This window comes from Perna viridis, chromosome 4 (assembly GCF_037379345.1).
Source record: "Perna viridis isolate PV_CMFRI_1.1 ecotype Kerala chromosome 4, ASM3737934v1, whole genome shotgun sequence".
Classification (NCBI taxonomy): Eukaryota; Metazoa; Mollusca; class Bivalvia; order Mytilida; family Mytilidae; genus Perna; species Perna viridis.
Window position 1 is genome coordinate 40,911,906 of NC_142448.1, and position 24,314 is coordinate 40,936,219.

At 32.4% G+C, this 24,314-nt stretch overlaps 1 protein-coding gene across 2 annotated transcripts in view; it reads right to left on the bottom strand.

Moving 5' to 3' along the window:
• Positions 1 to 2,316: 2,316 nt before the first annotated feature.
• The window catches only part of LOC148620097 (uncharacterized), a 62,974-nt gene continuing 40,976 nt past the window's right edge, over positions 2,317 to 24,314 (bottom strand). The window contains exons 15-27 of one of the 2 annotated variants that reach the window (XM_088580674.1): positions 23,654 to 23,893; positions 21,469 to 21,925; positions 20,328 to 20,518; positions 18,934 to 19,161; positions 18,416 to 18,586; positions 17,799 to 17,959; positions 16,812 to 17,490; positions 16,212 to 16,344; positions 15,362 to 15,609; positions 14,840 to 15,014; positions 12,689 to 13,897; positions 7,237 to 7,340; positions 2,317 to 3,077 (exon numbers count right to left, since the gene is read on the bottom strand). In XM_088580674.1, the coding sequence (XP_088436800.1) occupies positions 2,913 to 3,077; positions 7,237 to 7,340; positions 12,689 to 13,897; positions 14,840 to 15,014; positions 15,362 to 15,609; positions 16,212 to 16,344; positions 16,812 to 17,490; positions 17,799 to 17,959; positions 18,416 to 18,586; positions 18,934 to 19,161; positions 20,328 to 20,518; positions 21,469 to 21,925; positions 23,654 to 23,893 (4,161 nt within the window). In that variant the 3' untranslated portion in view covers positions 2,317 to 2,912. The remainder of the gene's footprint in view (positions 3,078 to 7,236; positions 7,341 to 12,688; positions 13,898 to 14,839; positions 15,015 to 15,361; positions 15,610 to 16,211; positions 16,345 to 16,811; positions 17,491 to 17,798; positions 17,960 to 18,415; positions 18,587 to 18,933; positions 19,162 to 20,327; positions 20,519 to 21,468; positions 21,926 to 23,653; positions 23,894 to 24,314) is intronic. The other variant, XM_088580676.1, reaches the window with a different exon arrangement.

Consider the following 24,314-nt stretch of genomic DNA (forward strand, 5'->3'; position numbering starts at 1 on the left):
CAAGACAGAAGAATCTTTCTGTACTCGGATATATCTCATCGAAATATACAATCTAAATTTTAAGCTTGGCACATACACAATATTCATGTACACACTCCTAAGTTCAAACGTGCCTGACTTTACGATGGACATGTATAATTCTTACAAAAATGGCCAAATTTGTCAACTGTCACGTCTTTTAAGTTTGTAGTTGATTTGAAGTATCGGCGTCGGTGAAATGATCTTCTTAAATTTGGCCCATAAATTCCAGGATACTCCAGTAGATTAAAACAGTTCAAATTTGCTTGATACTTATTTACTTTTGTGTATGCCAATAGACTAATTTAAAGTCTTAACTCTTGTGATCAAGAAATTTATTTACGTTCGATTCGTCCTTCCCTCCACGTCTACTTGTAACATCGAGTATAAATATTGAAATATTGAACTCCTTTCATTGTGTACGTTGTAATGGATATATGTCTGTATTTTCTTTAATGGCACAAACATTGATGTTTTTTTTTAATTCAGAAATAGTTTTGTTTGATGCCTTTTTGTGTCCAGTATATTGAAATAGAAACAAAGGTTTCTCATTATAATTATACAATGATAAATTTATGACGATCTTGCACGTATCATACATTTAAAAAAAAATCCGAGGCATGATGAAATATTTGGCTGCTAAAATTTCTAGCTAATTTCAACATCAATTAACAATTAAATCTCACTAGAGACACATCTGTATTTTCTATACTGAGTTTTACCATCATATGTTTAATTATCACCTCGACCGAGTTTAAGGGTACACTTCTTCGGTCCAGGTGCTTTGAAATGGTTTATTTTTTTTTTCCAAAATTATCTGAAATTCAGACTAAATTATTTTATTATACCACCGTACCTGAAGTTTCTGGGCATATTGCTTTGTACATGTACGTCCAACATTTCTTTGCGCGATAACTGAAAGAAAACATTTACCGTTATTAACATAAAGCTTTTAAAGTGTATATATTAATATTGGAAAGCTCCTTTAAAGTGCTAAATGTTTCTGATTCATCGTCTGTAAACACTTGGAGTAACATGTTGTTTTAATGTTCGTGATGATATGACATTCAGATCACAATTTTGTAAGTATAACACTTTTAAAATATTGCCATCTGCACGTGTTGTTTGTGGATCTCCTTTGTGCAGATATTTTACTGCCAATGAAAAGATCTATTGTGCATTTTGATCGATTTCATATCTGTTTCAAATGAATTAAAATATTATACCAACGTATTACTGATGTCGATAGTTATATCCCTTAGCCTATGTGTTCCTCCTTAAACCGGTGAGTGTTGGGCTTGTACACAAGTAAAAGTCATCAGCTTATTTATAATCCGCATGTTCCATGGGCACAGAATTTATTCTGGTGGAATTGACTTATTGATTATAGTCGTAGTTTTCATGAATAATTTGTAGATTTAACATTCGCATTTTATTTTTAAAAAAGTATACTTCTGATTTTATTCATGTTGTTGTCAGTGCTACCTACAAATATTATACATGGATAGTTAATATCGAACGTGAACTTGCATTTTGTATCCAGCTTTCAATGATACATGTGTTAAATATATACAGTATGTTAATCATAAAATCTACAAGCGTTTGTAACAAGGTATGCTAAATAGGAAATAAAAGGTTTATTTGTTTGTATATTTTGCAACCCTTTGTAGACAATACAATCAAAACGTTATGCACAAATGGTAGAATCATATTCGGTCCGCCACCTGAGAGGTTGAATCTGATGATCAGAATATACCTAGTACATGTACTTAAATCTGACAGATACTCAACATTGCAAAAGAGTAATCAAAGGAACCAAGGTTATAGCGGTAATCAAAAAGTAATCAACGAAACCAAGGTTATAGCGGTAATCAAAAGAATGTAATCCAGGGACAAAGACCAGACATGGAAAACAGACATACACAACAAATAACATAAAATAACTAAAATCATACATACAGAGTAACAAAAGCAAATGAGCAACTCGGACTCCACTAAAAACATGGACCTGGTGCACCGGTAGGGTAAGCGTCCTCTGCTTTTACATTTGGACACGGGATCAAACATTTTAGAAGTGCTTGAATTACTGGTTTAATGACGTCACTAGAGTAAACTACCAATGTTAGCATGTAATCGTATTTGTGTATATCTACATATTTTGTCACGTAGGGTTTCCTAGATCTTTTTGGTAAAATGTGAATACTCTGAGCTGTATTCATCCAGATATTGGTATAATTAACATACACAAATTTAATTGCATGATACTCGACTCGTAGTAATTGAAATAAGGCTAATATGTTAAGTGCATGTTTTATTCAACTTTTGCCAATACAAAGCATGCGTTTCTTAGACAAAATGTAGGGTCATAACAAACTCAACAAAAAAAGATAAATTGGTTAATAAAGCTCTATCCACCAACTTTGATAAATACAATAAGTAACATGTAATGTAAAACAAGAAGTAAATACTGTATGGAAGAAACTTTATCATCCAATTATGTTATATGACAAATTTTAGATTTAATTTAAAGAAATGAAATGCCATTTGATTTGAAGTCACTAAACACTTCTGGATGTCTCTATATTCATAAATAAAAGAGTATGACATGACATTCATTTTTTTCGGGGTGGGGGAATGTCTTTATAAACGCGTTGCCATAAGATTTCAGTTCATCTTGTAAATTGTTTTATAGTTTTGTAGTTAGTATTATTATCGATAAAGAACTCTATTACGAAATTGTTTTTTTTATGTTTTCATAGATTTAGTAAATAAAAAAATCAGTCCATTGAATTGAATACATGACAAAATTGAAAATATATAACAATATTAAAAAAAAAAAAATGTATCTAGAAATAATAACACGTGTTCAGTTTGGTACACATATTTGTAAAAAGTTAAAGCATTAAATACGACGGGGTTACATTATTGGTTGCTGTGTTATCTATTTCCATGTGAATCTGTCGTGGAGTACACAGGTTTTCTCGATTGTAGTCAGGACGTTCGCTTGTCACCTTCCCTTTTAATAAGTCTCTTGTTGATTTTTTGTCTTCTTTTTTTGACTGAAATAGAAAACAAGACATGTATACATCGAAAAGAAGTCCAACATTTTAATGCTTTAATGTTTATCATGTTTGTTGTAGTATAGGAATAATGTATTTAATCAGAATAAAAACCTGGGTGTTTTAAGCATATCAAGTTATTATTGTTATGAACATCATTTAAAGGAAATAAGATACACGAACTTAGTTTACTTGTTATGCCTAAGTTTTGCATATTTTGTAAAACTACGTTTATAATACTTTGAATTATATTCAGGATTATAAAAATGAATAAAAAACCTTTCTTTTTTTTTCTTTTCTTTTTTTTTTTTGGGGGGGGGGGGTAGATAAAGAATAAAGAATATCTGTAATTCATAGTATTTGCATTATAATGTTAAAATGTGGCGATACAATATTTATATAGTTTGAATATAAAAAATTCGTGAAGGTAAGAAATTAATGTCTTGTAAGAAATAATTCTAGGTTTAATGACTTGCACTGGTAATTTCTCTTTTTTCAGTTGGATAGAATAACATACAGAAATCTTATTAGAGTCAATATATCAATCTATGAAGAGAGGTGACTTTCACTTTCTAAATCACTGACACTCATAATATGGTCTTCTTGGAGATTCATTTAAACATATTATCTTTCTACTCTTGTAGCAAACAAAATAGTTTATTCAGTTCAGTTTTCCCACTGTTTGGTGCAAATTCATGATAATGTCGTCGGAATTTCGATTCAGTATAGGGTAGTGAAAAATTTACTGTCGCCAGGTGCGGATCCGAGGACTGGTGTACCGTTCATACGCCCCCTTTTTAAATCGGTAAGAAAAACATTTCACCACAAGTTTCACCCAATAATATTTTTTGCCTTGCTTTGCACGGCACTTAACTTAATCAACGCCACCTAAACTCAAATCCTGGATCCGCACTGGTCGCCCAATTTCAAAAATAAAGCCATGACTTCCTTTATATTGTATCTATTTATTAAGTAGCCGTCGACGAAGCTACTTATTGTTTTGCCATGTTACTTATTAGGTCCCCAAACACGAAGTTTTGGGGACCTATTGTTTGTGTTTTTTTTAATAGTGAACTTGACCGCGCGTTTTCTCGAAACGATAGGAACGAACGTTCCTCAAAAGCTTGGCCCTACCCTATAAATGTGCTATATTTTTTTCTTGAAAGAGTAATCAAGGGAACCAAGGTTATAGCGGTAATCAAAAGAATGTAATCCAGGGACAAAGACCAGACATGGAAAACAGACATACACAACAAAGAACATAAAGTAACTAAAATCATACATACAAAGTAACAAAAGTAAATGAGCAACTCGGACTCCACTAAAAACTGGGAACATGGACCAGGTGCACCGGTAGGGTAAGCGTCCTCTGCTTTTATAGAAACACCCGCCGAGTTGCTCATAAAAAGGCAAGTCCGGGGCAGACAAACGAGGAAAGGAAAACTATGACCCGTTGAATAAATCAGTTTTCATGGTACTGATGGATACACCATAATGATCCACGAGTTTATGATGACGACCATAAAACTTCTGTAGTGATGACTTCAATCTTGTAGCAACATTACCCTGTTCCAGAAGCCTATTTGTTAGAGTTCTAGCGCGATACAAAAAGTCTGCGTAGTTTCGGCAAGCTCTGGCATAACGTATGAGTTGTGATATGAACACTCCATATGCATGAGCCGAAGGGATGTTGCCACAGATGAAAGGAAAGTTGACAATTCTGAATGAAAAGTCATCACGTTTGTCGTAAAGTTTGGTCAATAGTTTTCCTTCACCATCGATTTCTAAGTGTAGGTCAAGATATGAGACTGACTTCACAGTGTCTGTAGTATCTTTTATCTCAAGTTTTTAGGTAGATGCGATGTATCAAATGGGGGATTGCTCATAATGTAGGACATTGTGATATCTCAGAAACCTAGGTGGCAAGGAAATTGTTGTGGTGGTAGACTTTGATTAGCTCTACAATATTGTGTAAAGAAGGTGAATCGATATTTTTTGTGATGTCATGGTAGCAAAAAAAAATAAATAAAAAAAAATAAAACGAAAAAATTCGCAGTTTTTTGTGATTTTTCAGGTGTTTTTTATTTATGTAGAAAAAATGACTTTTTAAATAATGGCTACCGTTTCCATGGAAACGCGAAAATATCATAACCTAGGACATTGCAATATCTCGGAAACCTAGATGGCTACAAACTATAAATTTGGTATGGCGGTAGAATTTAATGACCCTAATAATATTAATCAAAAAAGGAATCGATATGTTGTCTGCTGCCATGGCAACTGAAAAAAAAGGATACCATGTTTTTTTCCCTCATGGTCATAAGTTTTTTTTTATTATTATTATTGGACAATTTTAAGAAAACTTTGCAGTATTATGCGTCTTGGTCAAAACTCGGAATTCAACCAAAACTTTTGCCAAAATGCCACAATTTTCAAAATGGCTACCTGATGTCACAATCTAGGACATTGCATTATCTTCACAACATGAGGCATAATAATACAAGTTAAAAATTGGGAATTTAACCTGTTGCCGGGGAGACATTTGCTAGTGCTTGCAATGGCAATTCTAGTAATACTTCTTCTTCTGAACGTGGAAGATATCCGGGTGATTACTCGGAGGCCGTTTATTCGATTCATACTAAACTTGGCTCAAAAATGAAGCATTTGCAGCAGATGTGCAATCAAATTCCGGAATCTCAAATTGTCTACCAATTTTTAAATGGCCGCCAAACAAAAGTCAGTAAAATGAATAGAAAATGTAAAACTTATTTAATTGCATGGAAGTTACTGAGATAACTCTGGTCGACATGCTGACATCACAGGCATTTTTTTTGTCAAAATAGCCCCTAAAATCGGTAAAATTTCTATATTGTTTGATTTTAATGAAAAATCATTTTCAAAATTGACGCCAACGCGGTAAAAAAAGAAAATCAAAATGTCGGATTTCAGTGAAAATTGATCTCTAGGATATTTAGGCTGTCCAGATAAAGGATATGCAGCTTGATTTCAACATTGTGTTCAATTCCATTTTTGATATTGTCTCCATTTAATTATCAAAATGGCCGCCAAGCGGTTAACAACTCAAAGATATAGATTTTGATGCCAAAAGATATCGCCATTTTTAAAACATTTTCCGATTTCAATGAAAATGTATACATGTAACTATGTTCATTAGGCCATGCTGATTATTGATTTGCAGTTTTAATTGGCATTTTGTTTATCAAAAAAGAACATCTGGAAACGGGAGGTGACTTCTGTACTTTTCGTGATTTTTTTTCTTGTACCTTTGAGGAATATTGAAGTAAACTCTCCTATTGTAAAGTCTGATTAACTCACTGGCGGCAGTGTACGTAGGTATTACTATCGACAAAATACATTTTGTTTTTCTTAAAAAATCTAGATATTTTTTTAAAATGTATTCATTTATTTTTTTTTGTACTTTTTGGTAAATTGTACAATAATAAAATGAGTATGTGTAGATAATACAAAAAAATATATCAAATATACACTATGAGCGAGGTACATTAAATGTAGAATGCCAAAAAAAAAATAGATGCTGAAATGTGCATAAAATATAAATCTAGAAGACTATCGTGACTGGCTACAGTATATAATATATATAATGTATCTCTGTTTCCGGAGAAAGATATACACATAAGTTGCAAAGAATGTTCTTTTGTCATAAGGAAGGTTTTCATGAAAAAAAGGTTATTATAAAATGATGGTCTATCTGCAAAATGTTTGAATATTTTATTGAAAAATAAAAAATGTGAGACAGGTGAAACCTGAAATGCCCCCGACGAAACTTAAATTCATACCACATTTCACGAAAAACTGAGCTCCCATGATCCCATTTTTAAGCACCAGAAAGTGCAATTGAAAAACGCAAAACCCAGATGTTTGTAAAATGTAGGCGTTCATGTAACTGTTTTGCGTTTGAAACTGAAACAATTAGTATGATTTTTATACTGAGACGACATGCCTTAAGGCCGACATATCCATTGATGGCCAATAACTGGTATGCTTAGGTGATGACAGTGCAAAAAATTGTTTTACAAATACTTCAAATTTGAGGATTACTTATTTTTGTCATTTTTTTATGTTGATACGCACAAACATCTGAAACCTATAAATGTATGAAACTGTTTTAAAACATTACCGTTGAATTGTCGTCTAGTGCTTCAGTTAGTGTCTCCCTCATCAAACTGACAACATTGGGAGTGTTCACAGATCCGGAACAATATTTAGCTGTATACGATGAGCCTACCGAATCCAAAAGCATAAAATGATAAGGAGTTTAAATAACAGTTTCTTTGGATAATATTTTTATACTTCTTCTTTTTCTTCGGGTGTTTATATCTTTTCTTATATGTCATGCTTTGTCTTTACTACATTTCAATCAAATAAACTGTAGTGAGTCTACGTTTTATTCCAGTTATTAGTTTGTATTATTTATTCAATTCATTCTAAAACTTAGTGAAAAGGTGATAATTTTCTGAGTTCGTGGTTCCGGAGATTCATTAGTGGCATTTAAAATTATCAGTTGCAATTAGTAAAGAATGGGAATGTTACGCATTCAATTGGATTGCATGCGTGATCCTGAAAAAAATATATTTCAAATACATCATGTATAGCTATTCAAACGCCTAAATGATTTCTATGATAAATTTCTGAATTGTATTCGAATACATTGTATGTGTAAAAAAGTAGTTTCTGTATTAAAACTTGAATCGCAACCATTTGTAAATATGTCAATTTAGCGTTCTGCATGCAAGAAATTTACAGTCTTTAAACAAGAGAATTGACGAAAATACTAAAATTAAGCATAGGTTAAGCAGGATAAAAAAGAAATATGATATTCGGATTACATTCATCTAGAATTAAACACAGACTTCAAAAGGCTTAAAGATAAATTTTCTTCCGATCACTTTAGGATAACTGCGGTACTTTTAGGTCTCTATCTTTGTGATACTTTTCGAAACGAATACATCGATAACTTTTCTATTATTAAAATCAACTGATACGCGTTACAGCAACTACATTTGTTGAAAAAGCTATTCATTTTACTTTTAATTTATTTTTTTGCAGATTTTTGTATCATCTTTAACGACCAATTGTTTGAAACTTAGCTTAATGTATTCAGTAGTATCGAATTTCTAGTAAATCAATTTTGAATCTACAAAATGTACTTCTATAATTTATTTTCACAAAAGTAACGTTATAAAATTTTATATAGATATCAGTGTTTAATCGAATTTTCCCAGTGTAGAAAATTCGACAATTCACAGATTAAAATAAATTCGGTAATTCCATCCACGGACTTTCTTCCGCAAAATGTCACATTTTTATATCAATCCGCAAACTTCAAAATTTAAAATTCGTGTTGTAAACATGATGAATTATAAAGTAAAGAATATGATTAATTGTGCAAAGAACGCTCGAGTCTTTACCTCGTGCGCGGAACAAGTTCTGCACATTCGTTTTACCTAAGCATTTTGTGGTACTCGTGATAATATTTTTGTTATTCACTCTTACAAATTATCAACCTATCTTTATAGCAGTTGCATGTTAACGTTACGTCTACACCAAACACCACATCTACTTGAAAATCTCAAACAATAAATGCATAAAGGATGTAAAAAAAAGATTGTGCTTCACGGCAGTCACAGAAAAATTAATCAAACAATCATCAAGTAATTCTGCAATACATATAAATTTCATAACAAAATATTATTTTGGCATTAGATTTTCGTATGTACATACCATTAAATTTCTTTTGATTCAATTGCTCATACCTAATAACAAATTATGAATCTTATCAAATGCAATTACAATGTATAAAAAAAGCTATATACATTTTTCCTGAAGAAATAACCTTTAAAAACATTACTGCTTGAACCGTCTTACGCTTGATTTGATCACTTTCGAAGTCATAATTCTGAATATCATAACATCTTATATCTAGAGTAAAAATTACTTGGAAAGGTTGCCAAAGATATATAAATAAAGTGACTTACATATATTTCAACGCGTTCTAGTTGCGATGTTATTGATCAACATTGTTTAGTATGTATGGATTGTTAATGATTTAAAGTTTTAAGATTAGTTTAGTGCAATGTTACATTTCAAATTTTGTAGCCTTTAAACGAAGAAAGATGTTTTAAGTGATTTGGTAAAAGTTATAATATATAACTTTTGGTATAATATAAGTGGCAATGCTAACAATCATAATTTACCACAATAACACGGATTTTAAAAAAGATATTTAAACGCACGATTTTAGATAATTAAATGTGAATGTAAAATATTGCCACTGTTTTTGTATAAAGATATAACAGTGTGTTGTAATTAGTCTTGAAGGCACAGTATACAGTACGTGAACCGATCTGTGCAACAAAAATTGCGATCGGTCATCGGTCACCAAACAGTTTCCGGTCAGTCATCGATCCGTCAAACCGATCCATTAAACCGGTGATCGCAATACGTGACCACTGTATTTTGCCGTTTTTATTGTTTTCGTTGTCAATTTTACCCATATTTACATAATGTAATAGATTTAAACATTAATTTATACTTTTTTTTAAATTTCTTTCATTTCAAACATATCTTACGTCATTTAACATAATAACACTGCGATCAGATCAGTCACCGGTTATCGGTCATTGATCCGTCAGCGATCAATCAGTCAACAATCATCGATCCGTAAAATCGTTGCACCGATCGGTTAAAGAACTATATATGTAGCGGGTACTTTTCACGGGTGCCAAATTTTGTAGCTTGCTCTATAAATATGAGTATTTAACTATAATGGTCTTAATTTTAACTTATCGAAATGGTATATCTTCATCATTCAAGAACATTTTTTTGTTTTCCTCATTATATAATGAAAGGTAATTAACACATCTGCATCGTAAATCTGAAACTAGTTTGCATAGTATACACGACAATCAAAATGCCAATCTAAAAGACTTCTTTTTAACAAAGGAGAAAATAGAAGAAAATGATTTGGTGAAATAACGGATCTAAGAACTGATGTTATGACAAAGATTATTGGTCTCTTAATAACCAGCTTATTTATATGAGATACTTCTACAGCCAAATCTATAAACAAATTCATTTCACCCTATCGATATATTGTTTTCATACCACACGATATACATGGAGACCCATTCGTGGTCTTGTGCTGACATTATCATGCTGGCAGTGTTGTTGTCTCTTTGACAAATTCACCATGCCCATGTTCGTACTATCAATCATTCAGCCAAATCAATCTACCTCCATTGCTTCAAGACGATAAATTGTGAACGAATTGACTTGCTAAATCTTTTTAACAGTTATATACTAGCAATGCGTTAGTTCGATTTCCCATGAAATCAAATTTAGTTGTCCAGTTGTGTTGCAAGTTTCCGGAAAGTGAGATATTTCGTATATACAATGTGATGAGGATGAGCCTCAGGAATGGGTAACACTTTCATGTTTCAAATTATATGAACAGGAAATGAGAAAACCAGACTGTTAATGATATCGCTGCACTATAAAGATATATGTATATGTAATTTACATATTTATAGCAGGTATTAGGCCTTAGTGACAAGACAACTTGACACAGTTTGTGTTAACGAGCAATCTTATTTAATTTAAAACTATCTGTATGGTTAAAAGTGAGTTTTTTTGCATAACAATATGCCTATGATACAGAATTCATTTCGATGTTCTACAATATATGATAAGGGTAATGGTACTAAATTAGCCAGTTGCCAGGAGCTCAACGGTATCGGAAACGAATGAGCTGTCAATATCCCATATGTTATTATTGGTAACATCTAGTACGGTATATGGAAATAAATGGGAAAGTCAATCGCATGTTCTTTAAAGGGAATGCACGAATTCAGCTTAAGATTCAGTTACCTGCCCTCGCTATATTCTGTTTTTGTTTTGAGTAGAAATATTTCAGTGACGCTTACCCTACCGGTGCACCTGGTCCATGCTCCAAGTTTTTAGTATTTTTTTTTTGTATATAAAACAAAAGTCAACTAAATATTTATTATAATCGTAACATCACTGGTAAAAACTAAAGTCCTTAGTACATGTCCCAAAGTATTACCACATTTTAGAATTTAGTATATCTTACCTCTGTCATGTCTATAAAACCTACATCATTGTAAAAACGTAAAACGTCATACGTCCAATGAGTTTTTTTTTTTTTTTTTTTTTTTTGCTTATGCATGAGATGAAGACAAAATCAAACTTTTAACATGTGTAAAATAATAAACTAATGTTCTGGTATATTTCTTAATGCAATATGAGCCGAGTAAAATATTTTAAAATTTTTTCGCTATTTAAAATATTACAATAATCATTACTCATTGTTTAGACGAAACTGAGTATTTTGCAACCAAGGACTGATATCTGAAAAAGAATTTGGTATTAACCTCAAGAGACGCATTTCACCATAGCCCTGATTCAACATTCTGTTGCGCAGATATTCATGGCATTCAAGAAAATCAGTCCAAGCGTAGCGAATCGATTGTGAAATATAAACATCATATACTGGAGATTAAGAGTTTATTGCTGCAAAAGTAAGGAACTTGCATAATGTTAATACTTCAATCGTCTCTTTCATCATAAGTCTTAGTATTGAGATGGCCACTGAGGTCGAATTCAAGATGTAGGTCTAAAAATAAAGATGCAGAACGAGATGTTTCTGCAGTCTCCTTTATTTCTAGCTCTGGCGGAAATATCAAATTAACAATTTTCTAAAGGAAAGTTTGTTAATATACAATAGAAAAAAATTAAAATGGATTTAATTTTACAATTAATGATCTTTATATCAATCACTATCATGATTTAACAACCCGAGAAATGGCAATTTCCCAAGCCGTAGGCTAATTTCAAGGTGCTTTCCTCTTGTTTGTGAAAAAAAAACTATATGCTATTTATTTCCGCATGACCGTAATCGATCAATATAGCGCGTAACCGTAAACGAAAAAAAAAGACTTTATCTTAGGATACTGGAATCACTGACATGACTTTAAAAGCCTATAGTAGTTTGAAAGCCAATCAGAAAACGTAAACAATCAATACATATCATTTAACACCATCAACTATCCGTTTGAAATGCTTCTTAAGTGAATTTATAAATTAAATGACGCATTGTCATATAAGCTATAGACTCCGCGTTTATGATGTAAAATAGATGTAAAACCCTACAAAAACCAACTGACTGGACGGTAAGTATAGCTGTTAAATTCATAATTGTATGTTTGTTGACGCTTATGAATTTTAACAGATTTGTATGCCTTTAAAGCAAAGCATAGGCTAAATTGATTTTCAATATCATTTATTGCTAATTGCTAATAAGCAAATTCTACTATAATAAACGGCCTTTTATTTAGATACATGTTATTACCCATGTGGAAAACTGATTTGATAAGACCATTTATTTCGATATTACATATAAAACACAATATAAAATGTGGTTAACTTAATATGCAAATGCTCGTGTTTGTGTTATAGCAAAAAGCTATTGTGTGCATGGGTGAAATAAAACACAGTGAAAAAGCGTGTCTAAAAATCAGCCAAAAATGAGTCGGAGTGCTTCGTCGACGTACCAGTTTTCCTTTTCCTCTTTTTGTTTTTCACGTGTACTCCAAACAGTCCAAGCATATCTTTGCATGTTCCGAATATAACATCAGTAATGCCAACAGCTGATTCCTTCTTTGTCATTCCTCTTACACGTACGATAGTGTTGTTTAAGATAGCAGCAAACATTGTCAGTAATGTAAAAACAACAAAAAATACATATACAAAGAAGTAAAGTTCTGCAAAAATTGGAACAGCAACTTTCATTCTTCCAAGTGTATTTCTTCCTATTATAGTGTTCAACAGGCTCCCAAGTGACACAAATAAATTGCGGTACTCGTAAAGAGCTAAACCAAACATTAGGTAGGCAAATATAACAAATGCACAGAAAATGAGTAAAAACTGAAATCCAAAGCCCACTATCTCGCCAGATCCGTATTTCAGAACATATGCGATTTCAGTTATTCTTTTGTTATACCCTAAAGCACTTGACACTCTCAGTGTAGCGATGAAAACAAGGCATGCAATAACAACATTATAGGCGTAATCCCAAACAACTATATGTTGGAAGTTAATAAACGAGTTTTTGTTGTTATAGTACAAATTTAATGCTTTTCTTGTATAAATGAATCGCATGACCCACATTCCGACCCCGATGAAACTTAGCAGGATGAGAATGAGATCTAAAATATTCCAAAAATTAAAAAAAAACTTTGTTTTCTGTTTTATAACGCATTTGATGACGTTAACAGTTCTTACGATTACTAGGAGAAGAAATAAGATGCCTAATAGCAGACTAAGTGCCCCGGTAGCACTACTTATCATCGATGGCCGAAAGCATTGGGTATCGACCCATGTTAAGGCGCCACCTATTTCCGGGAACTCAGCAAGAAATATCGAATAACATATCACATTGATATTAGCATTATACAAAGCAAACTCGACAAAAACGGCCCTTGTCAATCGATCTAGCCATTTGTTAGATTTAAGTTCATCAATAATTTTAATCGTGTTTGCTTTATTATTTGAAAATGTCTGTATATATCCGCCACCACCATATGTATTGTATTCCCCAATTATTGGTATTCCCCATATGTCTTTTGCGTCAATATATTTCCACGCCTTGGTAGTTAAAGGTGTTTGACAATCTTTGCATAAACTGCTTTTTTCTTCAGTATCGCTATCGTATTTTCTTGAACAGAAATGTCCTGGCACTAACTGTTTTGTAAAACATGTATCTGTTGAAAAAAAAAAAGATATCATTACGCTTTGAATATGTTTATTCAATAACATTTTCAATTTGATACGATGTGAATATCTTATACGATATTGCAATGGAAAAAATAAACCCTTATGGGAAAAATACCCATTGCTTTTGTTGAAAATTTAATTTTTGGGCATTATTGATTCCACTAAAATCCTAACTTTCCTTCTAACCACGTATCGTTGCATCTGTAGCAATATAATAATCAATTGTAAATAATGCAATGTTATAAAACCATGTTAGTTGAATTCCTTAAGGTTGGGCTTGTATATTCATTAGACCTGAAAAAAATATAGGTGATTTCACTAACGATCGATATTTTTTTTCAGTTTTGTTTCTTTGTTTGTTTGATTAACACCAGTAGATATGACGCGAATAAATACATTTGATTAATAAAAAAATGATTTGGCATCAACAGATTCCATGCATTTTGCGATCTTGCTGACGTCGAATATAAATCTATAAAAGGTTCTTTCGAGAAAATTACAGCTTCTTGAACACATGTATTTTTTTAAACCATTTTAAATTTAAAAACTATAAAATAAGGATTTTATACATAATCATATATCATAAACTTGTTTTGACGTCATTGTATGAAACGAAAACTGATGCCAAAAAAATGTTTTTTCGACTTAAAACAGCAACTGCTAGCATAATAGAGAAGATCATGTTTTATGAAGGGAAAAGATCATGCCCGTTTCAAAAAGTGTTTTACTTTGTTTGTTTGTTTGTTTGTTTGTTTTGTTTTGTTTTTTTTTTTTTTGGGGGGGGGAGGGTTGTTTTCCTATTGTTTTGTTTTTTATGTTTGTTTGTTTGTTGTTTTGTTGGGTTTTTTTGTGTTGCTTTGTTGTTTGTTTTTTTTTTTTTTTTTGGTTTTGTTTTTGTTTTGTTTGTTTTGGGGGGTGGGTAGTCCTACCCTTTTTCACTCGGATCTGTCTCATTCTTACAAGACCAAGACGCAGATTAGCAAGATCACCAATATAGAATTTCTCCTGAATGCTGATGGATTGTCCATTGTAGTCAGAAGTTGGATAATAGAGTGGTACGAGTGTTTCCTCAGTCCAATTAAACAGCCCTTCATAGGATGATATCTGAAGTAAGTTTTGTGAAGACATTATACAAAATTTTTAGCATGAAGACTAAACTGACAACATTCTGACGATTAAGAAAGCTGACTTTTGTGTATTATATATAATGCACAGACGTTGGATTCGATGCACAACCTAAGTATGAACTAGCATATCAAGTTCTTACTGACAAGATTAACATCTAGTGTGTGTTGAAATTACATACTATACTTCGTATGTATGCTTGCAGAACCTATACATAATAATTCACTACATAGTATAATTCGTCACCTGGCAGAGAAAATGACTTTTCTGACGTGATAAATGACACATATGGAATTTCATAACTCTAAATACACTTTTTGACAAACCTTGTTAAAACCGTATTGATATTTACTGGATTCAAACAACATTTTATCGATATGGTTCTTATACGTATACCCTCGCTGGTCTCTGTTGATGTAGCTGATACAGAATAAATTGGCCGCAAAGAAAATATGAAGTAGGAGTAGAGTGAACGCCCTTTTAGCCTCTTTCATCTTCATTTGCATTTTCCTTTCGCGTGCAACCGCTTCTTTGGATGGTGGTCCCTCTTTTGCCATTACCTGCATTCTGAATGCTTTAGTGAGAAAAGAATAAAAAACGAATATAATTTTGATATAAAACGATAGCTTTTTGTCGCAAACAAATTGTTGAGGTTTCTTGTACTATGTTAATTGAAACCAATTTCAAAACTATAAATAAACAATAAATGAAATCCTGCTTGGTTAGTATTAATCAAATTGAATACATTAACCAAAGAGAACATAGTTTTGACAATTAAACTTAAGAATGAAAGAACGAAAATTTTAAATTTAAAAAGAAACAAAATTAGTAAATCATGCAACATGTTAAGCATGACAAGCATTCTAATTTAAACAAGTAAACATTTCCTTCACACTTATTCACACGACATTGTTGTTCTTACTATAAACAATTGTAGAAGTAATGTAGATGCTGCATTAAATATATATGTTATTCTTAACATAAGAAAAGCACAATAGCCTGGCAAGGTACAGATAGAAAAACAAGGGCAACACAAGTTGTAGTAATTGTAAAACACAAAAACACAAAAATAAAACAAACCAGATTCATTGACCAGACAAGGAGGAAAAACAAGTTGAGAAATTTTAAGATGCATTTATATGCAATGACAATTGGTATACAAACAAAATGACGTACCCATGAACTGGTTATCTAATTTTGGTGTGTACGCTTTAGCCTGCTTTTTTACCGAGTCAAGGTTGATAGTCATCTTTTCTTCTTCAATAGGTTTTCTCATTATGAATGCTACCAATATTGCTAAGAAAATAACCTGAAGAACACAATATTCAGATACCAATGGTTATCCCATAAATGCAACTTTTCTTTAAAATCACAAGTACTTTTTCTATATGCATTTTGGTCCTGAAAAAACAATGCATTCAATGATACAAGTATGTAATACATTACATGTAAAAATGACAAAAAAGCATGGAAACCATCCGATATTCTGTGTTTTTATTTTTAGGCATATGTACTTATTGTATTAAAGAAGGCTTGAAACACTCGACAAATATCCGTCAAAGAATTCTGAAAGCCGCTCTTCATTTGATAATATGACAATCAATCACTTTGCAAAGTACCTAATAAGGGCTGTAATAACTAATGTTGGTACGACCATTTAATTGTGTAGTTTGACTTAAAATATCGAATTTTGATTCGAAAAAAATTGATACTTCAACCCTAAATCAAATGGTCATTCTTAAGTTGAATTCGGAATTAATATAATTTTTGTTTTACCTTGAATGGGTCTACAAGGAAAATTGATTCCAAAAACGATAAGACAAACGAAGTTATCCATTCTTCAGATTTAGCTTTCCCCCACTGCATGCTGTATAGCAAAAGGAAAAACGATGACGTCATGACAGCTAATGCAACGATTATCCATGCAATGTATGTCACCCAATGTGGAAATTTTTTTCTATACGTAATCACTAAATTAACATTGTTGTCATCCAGGTTATCAAATTTGTCAGAGTCTTTTTGTACTTTTTTAGTAACAGCATTTCCAGTTGCGTTTCGGAAAAGATTGGTGACAACAATTAATGGCGGCACTGTAATGATGCAACCAATGAATGAAACCCAGACGGTCTTTAAAGAGAGTCTCATAGTTCCAAATTGAACAGTGTCAGCAGCAACTTCGTCATTTTCCTGTGACTTATAGAACATTGCATTAGTGATCATTGTCAAAAATAGTAACATTAATATACACGATAGCCTCTGAACACGGGTAAAGGAGTTCTTTTGGGGTCTGATTGCGAGGGACAGCCACAAGTGGTTTTCTGTAACATTCGATCGAGACTGTTGTGAGAACGCAGTTTCAAACTCACAGTCCTTGTTTGAAAGTACGGCTAACGTTCTATCGATCAATCCATCGTCCATGTCTAATGCTAGCCATTTATCGCAGTGGAACACAAAGCTGGAAAGAAAATGGGTTAATAACAAAATATTGTTTCGCTGCATTATGGTATATTTGTAATGCCGGCAAAATTAAAATACACAAGCGTCAGCAGTGGGAGAATTCAAATACGTCAAAAGGTTTTCAAAACTAGTCAAATCATAATTATTAGTTTTATTTGAATTATATACGACGTACTTTATGAGGTAATGTTGGCAGGAATAAATACACAAACTGAATTATGTGTTATTTCATGACTGTTTTGACATGTTTGATGCGACAAGTATTTCAAAACGTCTTGTTTCTTCCTTGCAATTAAAATAGCATACTTTTGATCTGTCTGTAAGTCTGTAACTACAATCTTGTGTAAGTACCAGGAGGCGTCGTTGCCTTCTCCACTATTATCATGCCAGATTCGTACGTAGGACAGGTCTCCTAACAGTACATGTGATGACATTATGTAAAATGTAACGGTATTGGTTTCGAAACCCTGAAAAATTCATAATAGTAATTTTGGTAATAAAATTAACATAAAAAAACAAATCATACTACATGTATTAGAAAAAACAATAACAGCAAAAACAAACTTGAAAGATAGGTAAGCGCTATGTTGATTTTGATTTACCTTTAAAAACACAAACAAAACTTCAAACAGTGCGCTACGTACCAAGAATTGTTGAAATTTAGAAAAAATATAGAACACGAAAATGAGGTGCCCAGGGTAGATAATTGACTAGACGAGTGAACAAACCGACGCCACAAAATAAATAAATAAATTCTGGTAAAAAAAAATCAATAAATCAGTGAAGATTTGATAAGGTCACAACGAATTGTATCAGCCTTGTATTTTGTCTGTACGTTTCTATGGAATTAACATTGGTCAAAACACATGTGGTGCTTTTTTTACTTCTTATCCATTATAAATTTACTATTGAATGTGTCGTACCCTTCTCTGTCCATCGCTGAGCAATCTTACACCACTGTCGCCAGTTTCACCGGAAACGACAAAGCATACATTTGATTTAGTTCCTGCTCCCGGTCTCAGACCAGTGTGCACAGCTATCATGTAGTAATAACCATCTGATTGTTGGTTGTCGCACATAAATGTTGGGATGCTCTGGAAAAAAATATTGTTGAGAGTTCTTTTTTGCTTATTGATAATTTCAATTGCCTAATATATCACTAATTTATATACTATCATTGATTATAGTCCGATTAAGATAACGGTTGTTAAATGAACTACAATTTTTTTAGAAACACTAAGAACAGATTTAGCAAACAATGTACGGCCTGTGGTCTGGTACCCCCTTCCCAGATGTTAGAACTTTTTTTTAAGAGAAACAATTTTGGGCACTCATGGTGCTGTCTGCACTAGTTTTTATGGATTTAATTTTTGCACCCAAAGCATCCTGTTTCGATGGTCGTGAAATGCGCAGTTATTACTCATTATCAATGTGAACATACTCTAAATGTGTCTTTCTTGTCATATCGACGAAGTACAACTACAAAGATAAAATACAACACGAGTATTCCGATCATGGTTCCGTACACTGCTGCATTTTCAGGATCAAACTTAGACCATACACCACTGAAATCTATCATGTTCGGTGCAGCGAACGATAAAGAAAATATCGCCCCTGCCGCTGGTGGACATCTACATGCAGTTTCATTAAGGGTTGAAAAAGAAAGCACCTGAAATTACAAGACCAATAATTTTCATCGACATATACATCATAGTATTACACAGATAAACCGTAGTTACATTAACAATACTTTTTAAAGATCACATAGTTATACGTTGGACAATGTGTCGCCCTAAATCGTCTTATCAAGGGATAAAAGTCGTACTTACGAGGCAAAACAATAAGTTATACGTTTATATCACAAACTCACTAGCAATAAACAATGCTATGCAATGTTATATGCGTTTATGTGTGCATCAATCTATATATAATATCATTCTTGCCATTGGCGGGAAGCATTTATACCTATTTCTTGCCATTTGCGCGCAGAACATATACCTATGACCAACTTTACGAAATAAATTGATGGTTCTTGTATCATTTAAAAGCGTATATTAGTGACCAAACAGTTCTAAATGACATGTTAAGTAGCTGTCTTTATAAGAATCATGCAAAATCTGAAAAATGTGATACACCCAAAAAAAGGCTACATATTTTTATTTTTTGTAATTAAGTTGTTTTATGGGTCTATACTATGAAATGCATAATTATTCGTTCAAATCTGCCTGCTCTTAGGTGATAATCAACATGAGAAGTCCAATAGATTCTATTATATTTGAGTGTCACTTACAGAGTTATCTCCCTTACCTTCGAATTCTACAGTGCATTCTATACAATTTTTATCTCTTATGAGCACGGGTTATATGAAAAACCACATGTTAATTTCAATTTACTAAAGCATTTTAAACAAGATATCAACAATAAAAATATGTAGGCTTTCCAACCATGTATTACATTTTGCTTGATTCTTATATGGAGTGCTACTTAATATTCAGTATTTGCAACGTTTTGTTCATTAGTCTTTGTAGCAACTTTTTGTTCATTTTTATATCACTTGTTTTTTTTTTTTTTTTTGTTTTGTTTGTTTGTTGGTATATAATGCTGTTTTCTCAGGAATATCCCGTTATTGCATGGGATGATTAACCACTGTTACTATCGGTATACTAAAAAGACTCGTCTAAACGAGTTGTGAACAATCCGAACACCTGTCGTAACGAATCCGTTTTATTCTATCAACTTGAATGTATTTAGAACCTAAACAAACAAAACCAAACCAGTTTTTAACGTCAAATAGTTCGTATTAGACAAGCTTTACTGTAAAAGTTTTATACTAACTGAACATCCGTTTGGTCTCCAAATCTGCGATTCGGCATCATATACTCTACACCCTGTTGCAGCGACTACCATGCTGATATTAACAGTAGAAAGATCCGTGGCATTGGCGCCCTCTGAAGAAGTTGTTTCGTTCGTTAATTCAGCACTTCTTCGAACTCGTGTAAATGACTTTATCGTGTCATTTCCAATACCTACAAATATAATGCATGTTCCAAATTGTAAAAATAAATACATCAATTGATGTATATTGTATGTGTACATTTAAAAGAATGTTTCATATACATTTACATTTAGCAATTACTTTCACTACAATGCGACTGCTTCCAGCCTCCAGATTTCAAATCCATTCATAACTCAAAACAGACATACAACAAAGAACACAAAGTAACTAAAATCATACATACAAAGTAACAAAAGCAAATGAGCAACTCGGACTCCACTAAAAACTGGGAACATGGTCCAAGTGCACCGGTAGGATTGAATGCATATTCTAGAACCTATCGTTGGTAGATTTGGCTTCCTATTTTGATAGTTTTTGAGCACTTTTTTTATAAAATTAAATAGCAGTCCAGATATGAATCATGCAAGATGTGATTCATGGGTGAAAAACCTACATACATTTTTTTTTTTGATATTTTGTTTGAATTGCCATAGTAAACAGAATTTATCTTTCAATTTTTAATATATAACCCGTGTTCGTAGGCGATAAAAATTATATAGAATGCACTATACACTTCAAAATTAAGGGAGATAACTCTGTAAATGAAATTCAAATACAATAGAATCTATTGTATTTTAAATGTTGATCATCTCCTTAGAGCAGGCAGATTTGAATGAATAATTACACATTTCATAGTATAGACTCATAAAACAACTTAATTATAAAATAAAAATATGTAGGCTTTTTTGGGGTGTATCACATTTTTCAGATTTTGCATGATTCTTACAAAGACAGCTACTTAAATTTTGGATTAAGATCTTGCTATATATTTGATTTTAATGTTTATGATGCGAGGTTATCCCTTCAAACTCGTGTACAGCGTAACAAAATTTGGAATATGTATGAGTGGTATTGTTGTATCGTATTGCAATATATTGATTTTTTTTCTACGAGCCTTTAATACGGGTATTATGTATATACCTTCCATCGGTTTAAGTGCAACAAATATATCCCCTTTCTTAAGTGCATCTTCTCTGATGAAAACCTTGAATCCAAATGTTTCATAACTAGATGCTTTGATAACGGTTTTAAAATCATAATCTACAGACGAGGGTTGTGTCCCGGATTTTGCGTAAAACGTGTATAATTCAGAAGCACGAATACTTTCCATCACACTGTCTTCTAATTTCAAATATAAAATCATGGCAGTCGAGTCCTCCTCAATGTACAATTTAAAATACATCATTTTGTCGGGATCTTCCGGGTCAATGAACGGCTTATATTCCGCAAAGTGTGTTTCTGCGTGATTTCGAATCTTCATATTTAAAGTTGTGCTCACTTTGTTGTTATGTTCATCTTTCACTGCAATGTTCATAACTTGTCCTATTCTGCTTCCCTCAGAAGCGTTCAGTAATGGTGAGTCGTCAAACACAGTAACCTTTACAAATGTAAAGACGGTACATCAATTCTACATTGATATTAATAAAAGAGAAAAAATCCTATTCTACGCCCATCGCATAGTTTAAATATATTATTTGTGCAAAGTAAATTTTAAGAATCACTTTAATCGTGCCTGTATGTAAAACTCGTTTGCAATAGTCTGATTATGTTACTGTCTTTGAATGGGAAAACAATTCCTATTTACACCATAAACCTTCCCCATTTCCCTATAGAAAACTGAAAACTCCTCATTCCCGATTGAAAAATCCAAATTACATATAGATTCGCAGTAGCATTTTTTTCTTATTACATAACTACATAATCAACTTCAAATTTATGAATTTAGATTCTTCAACATGTTACTATTGTTTTAGATATTTTAAATATACTTAATACTAATTTTGCCATTCTTTAAATCGATTGATTAATCAATGGAGCAATCAGCATCGCATTTGTAAACATTAATTGTCATAAACGTAGCCCGTACGCACAAACAGTTGCCAACTAAGAGTAGGGCAAACGGATATGCCCCATTTACAGCACTGACGGTGACTACTCAAATACGTAGCAAACGTTAGTTAATGATTCATAGTATCTTGTGTATCGTACTTGTTCAACAATTTATCTGTTAGATGGTAGTGTTAGTGTACGTAAAACTTGCTTATAAATGAAAGTAGTCAACCTTTATCGAATTAAAGCTATCGAATCAAAGAGTAATTTGCGACAGACAATACATGACAATCATCCTCCATATTTTTTTTTATTAAATCTCATCAAATTATTTACAAAAAATTAAACAATCAAAAATATATGTTGATCAATAAATTGTCCATTTGAAAAAGGTATCAAATTCGGTAGAGCATTGTGTGTATGTGTGTGTGTGTGTCATCGGACATTTGAAGAGACAATTGATCTTATAATCCCTTGGGTCTATGAAAGTAGTTACTTAGGTTTCATTTATTTTCGTGGATATCAGTTTTGTGGTTAGAGGAAAAAATATATTTTATTGTATACTTTAATTCGTTGTTCGTAGGTAAATATTGTTTTTAAAGAATCGACACATTTTCTATATTACTAGCATATTATCAGTGACTATGCGTTACTTTGGTTAAAGAAACAAATGTCAGCATTGAAACCATTCAAACTTTTGAAAGTTGTTTGGCTTGATGCATAAATTACTCTTAAAACAAATGAAACATATTTATGAAACATCGGTAAGGAAATCAGGAATTTCGTTTTCGTATTCCAGAATACGAGTAAAATTTCCGATAAGTCTGAATTCTTGCAAATGAAAACTTTAGACGCCAAAACTAATTAATAAAATGATCAACGGGGAGTGGTAAAATCCCGAGTTTACACAACGACAGTGCAAAGAAGAGAAAAACCGAGAATACCGAACGTCACTATCTTACGATTATTTTTGGTAAACTGACAATACATAACACAGGCAGCAACAAGGTCAATTGTAACTTCAAACAATAGATATTTAGTTTAATTTAACAATGATGGTAGACAGGATTTCGACCGCTCGTTAAGGTGTTTTCCCAACGTCACTTGACAGAAACAATGTTTAAACAGAGTAAATATTCATTTACCGAGATTATTGTTCGTTGTTATTTCATTGTTCAACTCTTCCCAACAAATATATTCTGAATGAATTGATGGTTTGTTACCACACAATGCCAGAATTATCGAACAGAGTCAAAATAATTGTAAATACATATACCTGTAGTTCCATGCTGCCACCCTCTGTGATATTAGACAATGACGAGTTGTCAAACTGTAACGACAATCCTTTTCTTTTCACAGTTTTGTTCAAAAAAGTATCTTTACTGTCCTTCTCGACACTTAACAACATCCCTGTACCACTGTTTTCCCATACACCTTCTCCCGGAGAAACCGTTGCAGCTGCTGAATCCAAAGCATCCTCCGTTGATTCTATGACGTCACTTGCACCCTCTGCAGTCTTAAAATATATTTCTTAGAAAGTTAACATTTTTTGTAAATATGAAAAATTTATGATGCTTAAGAACATGATCAAACTATGTTTGCCACATTGTAACATTTGGGCAAATAGTCGTAGTCAAAAGATAAAGTTAATTATAGGTATATACTTATTCATAACAACCAGACAGTGGTTGTACATGCACGTATTTGGTTAAAGACAAAACGTATTGCAGCTTTCATAAATATATATCTTGTCCCAAATCATTTTCAAAAACTGAAAACTGAATCAGAGGAGGAATGAACTACGACCAAAATGAGTTTATCAAAAGAGTGTCACTAGTGTTACATTGTACAAAACAAGTACATACTTCACACCTACGTATATCATATACTATCCGTAGATTCCTCATTGAATATTTCGTATCAAATATACACATTAT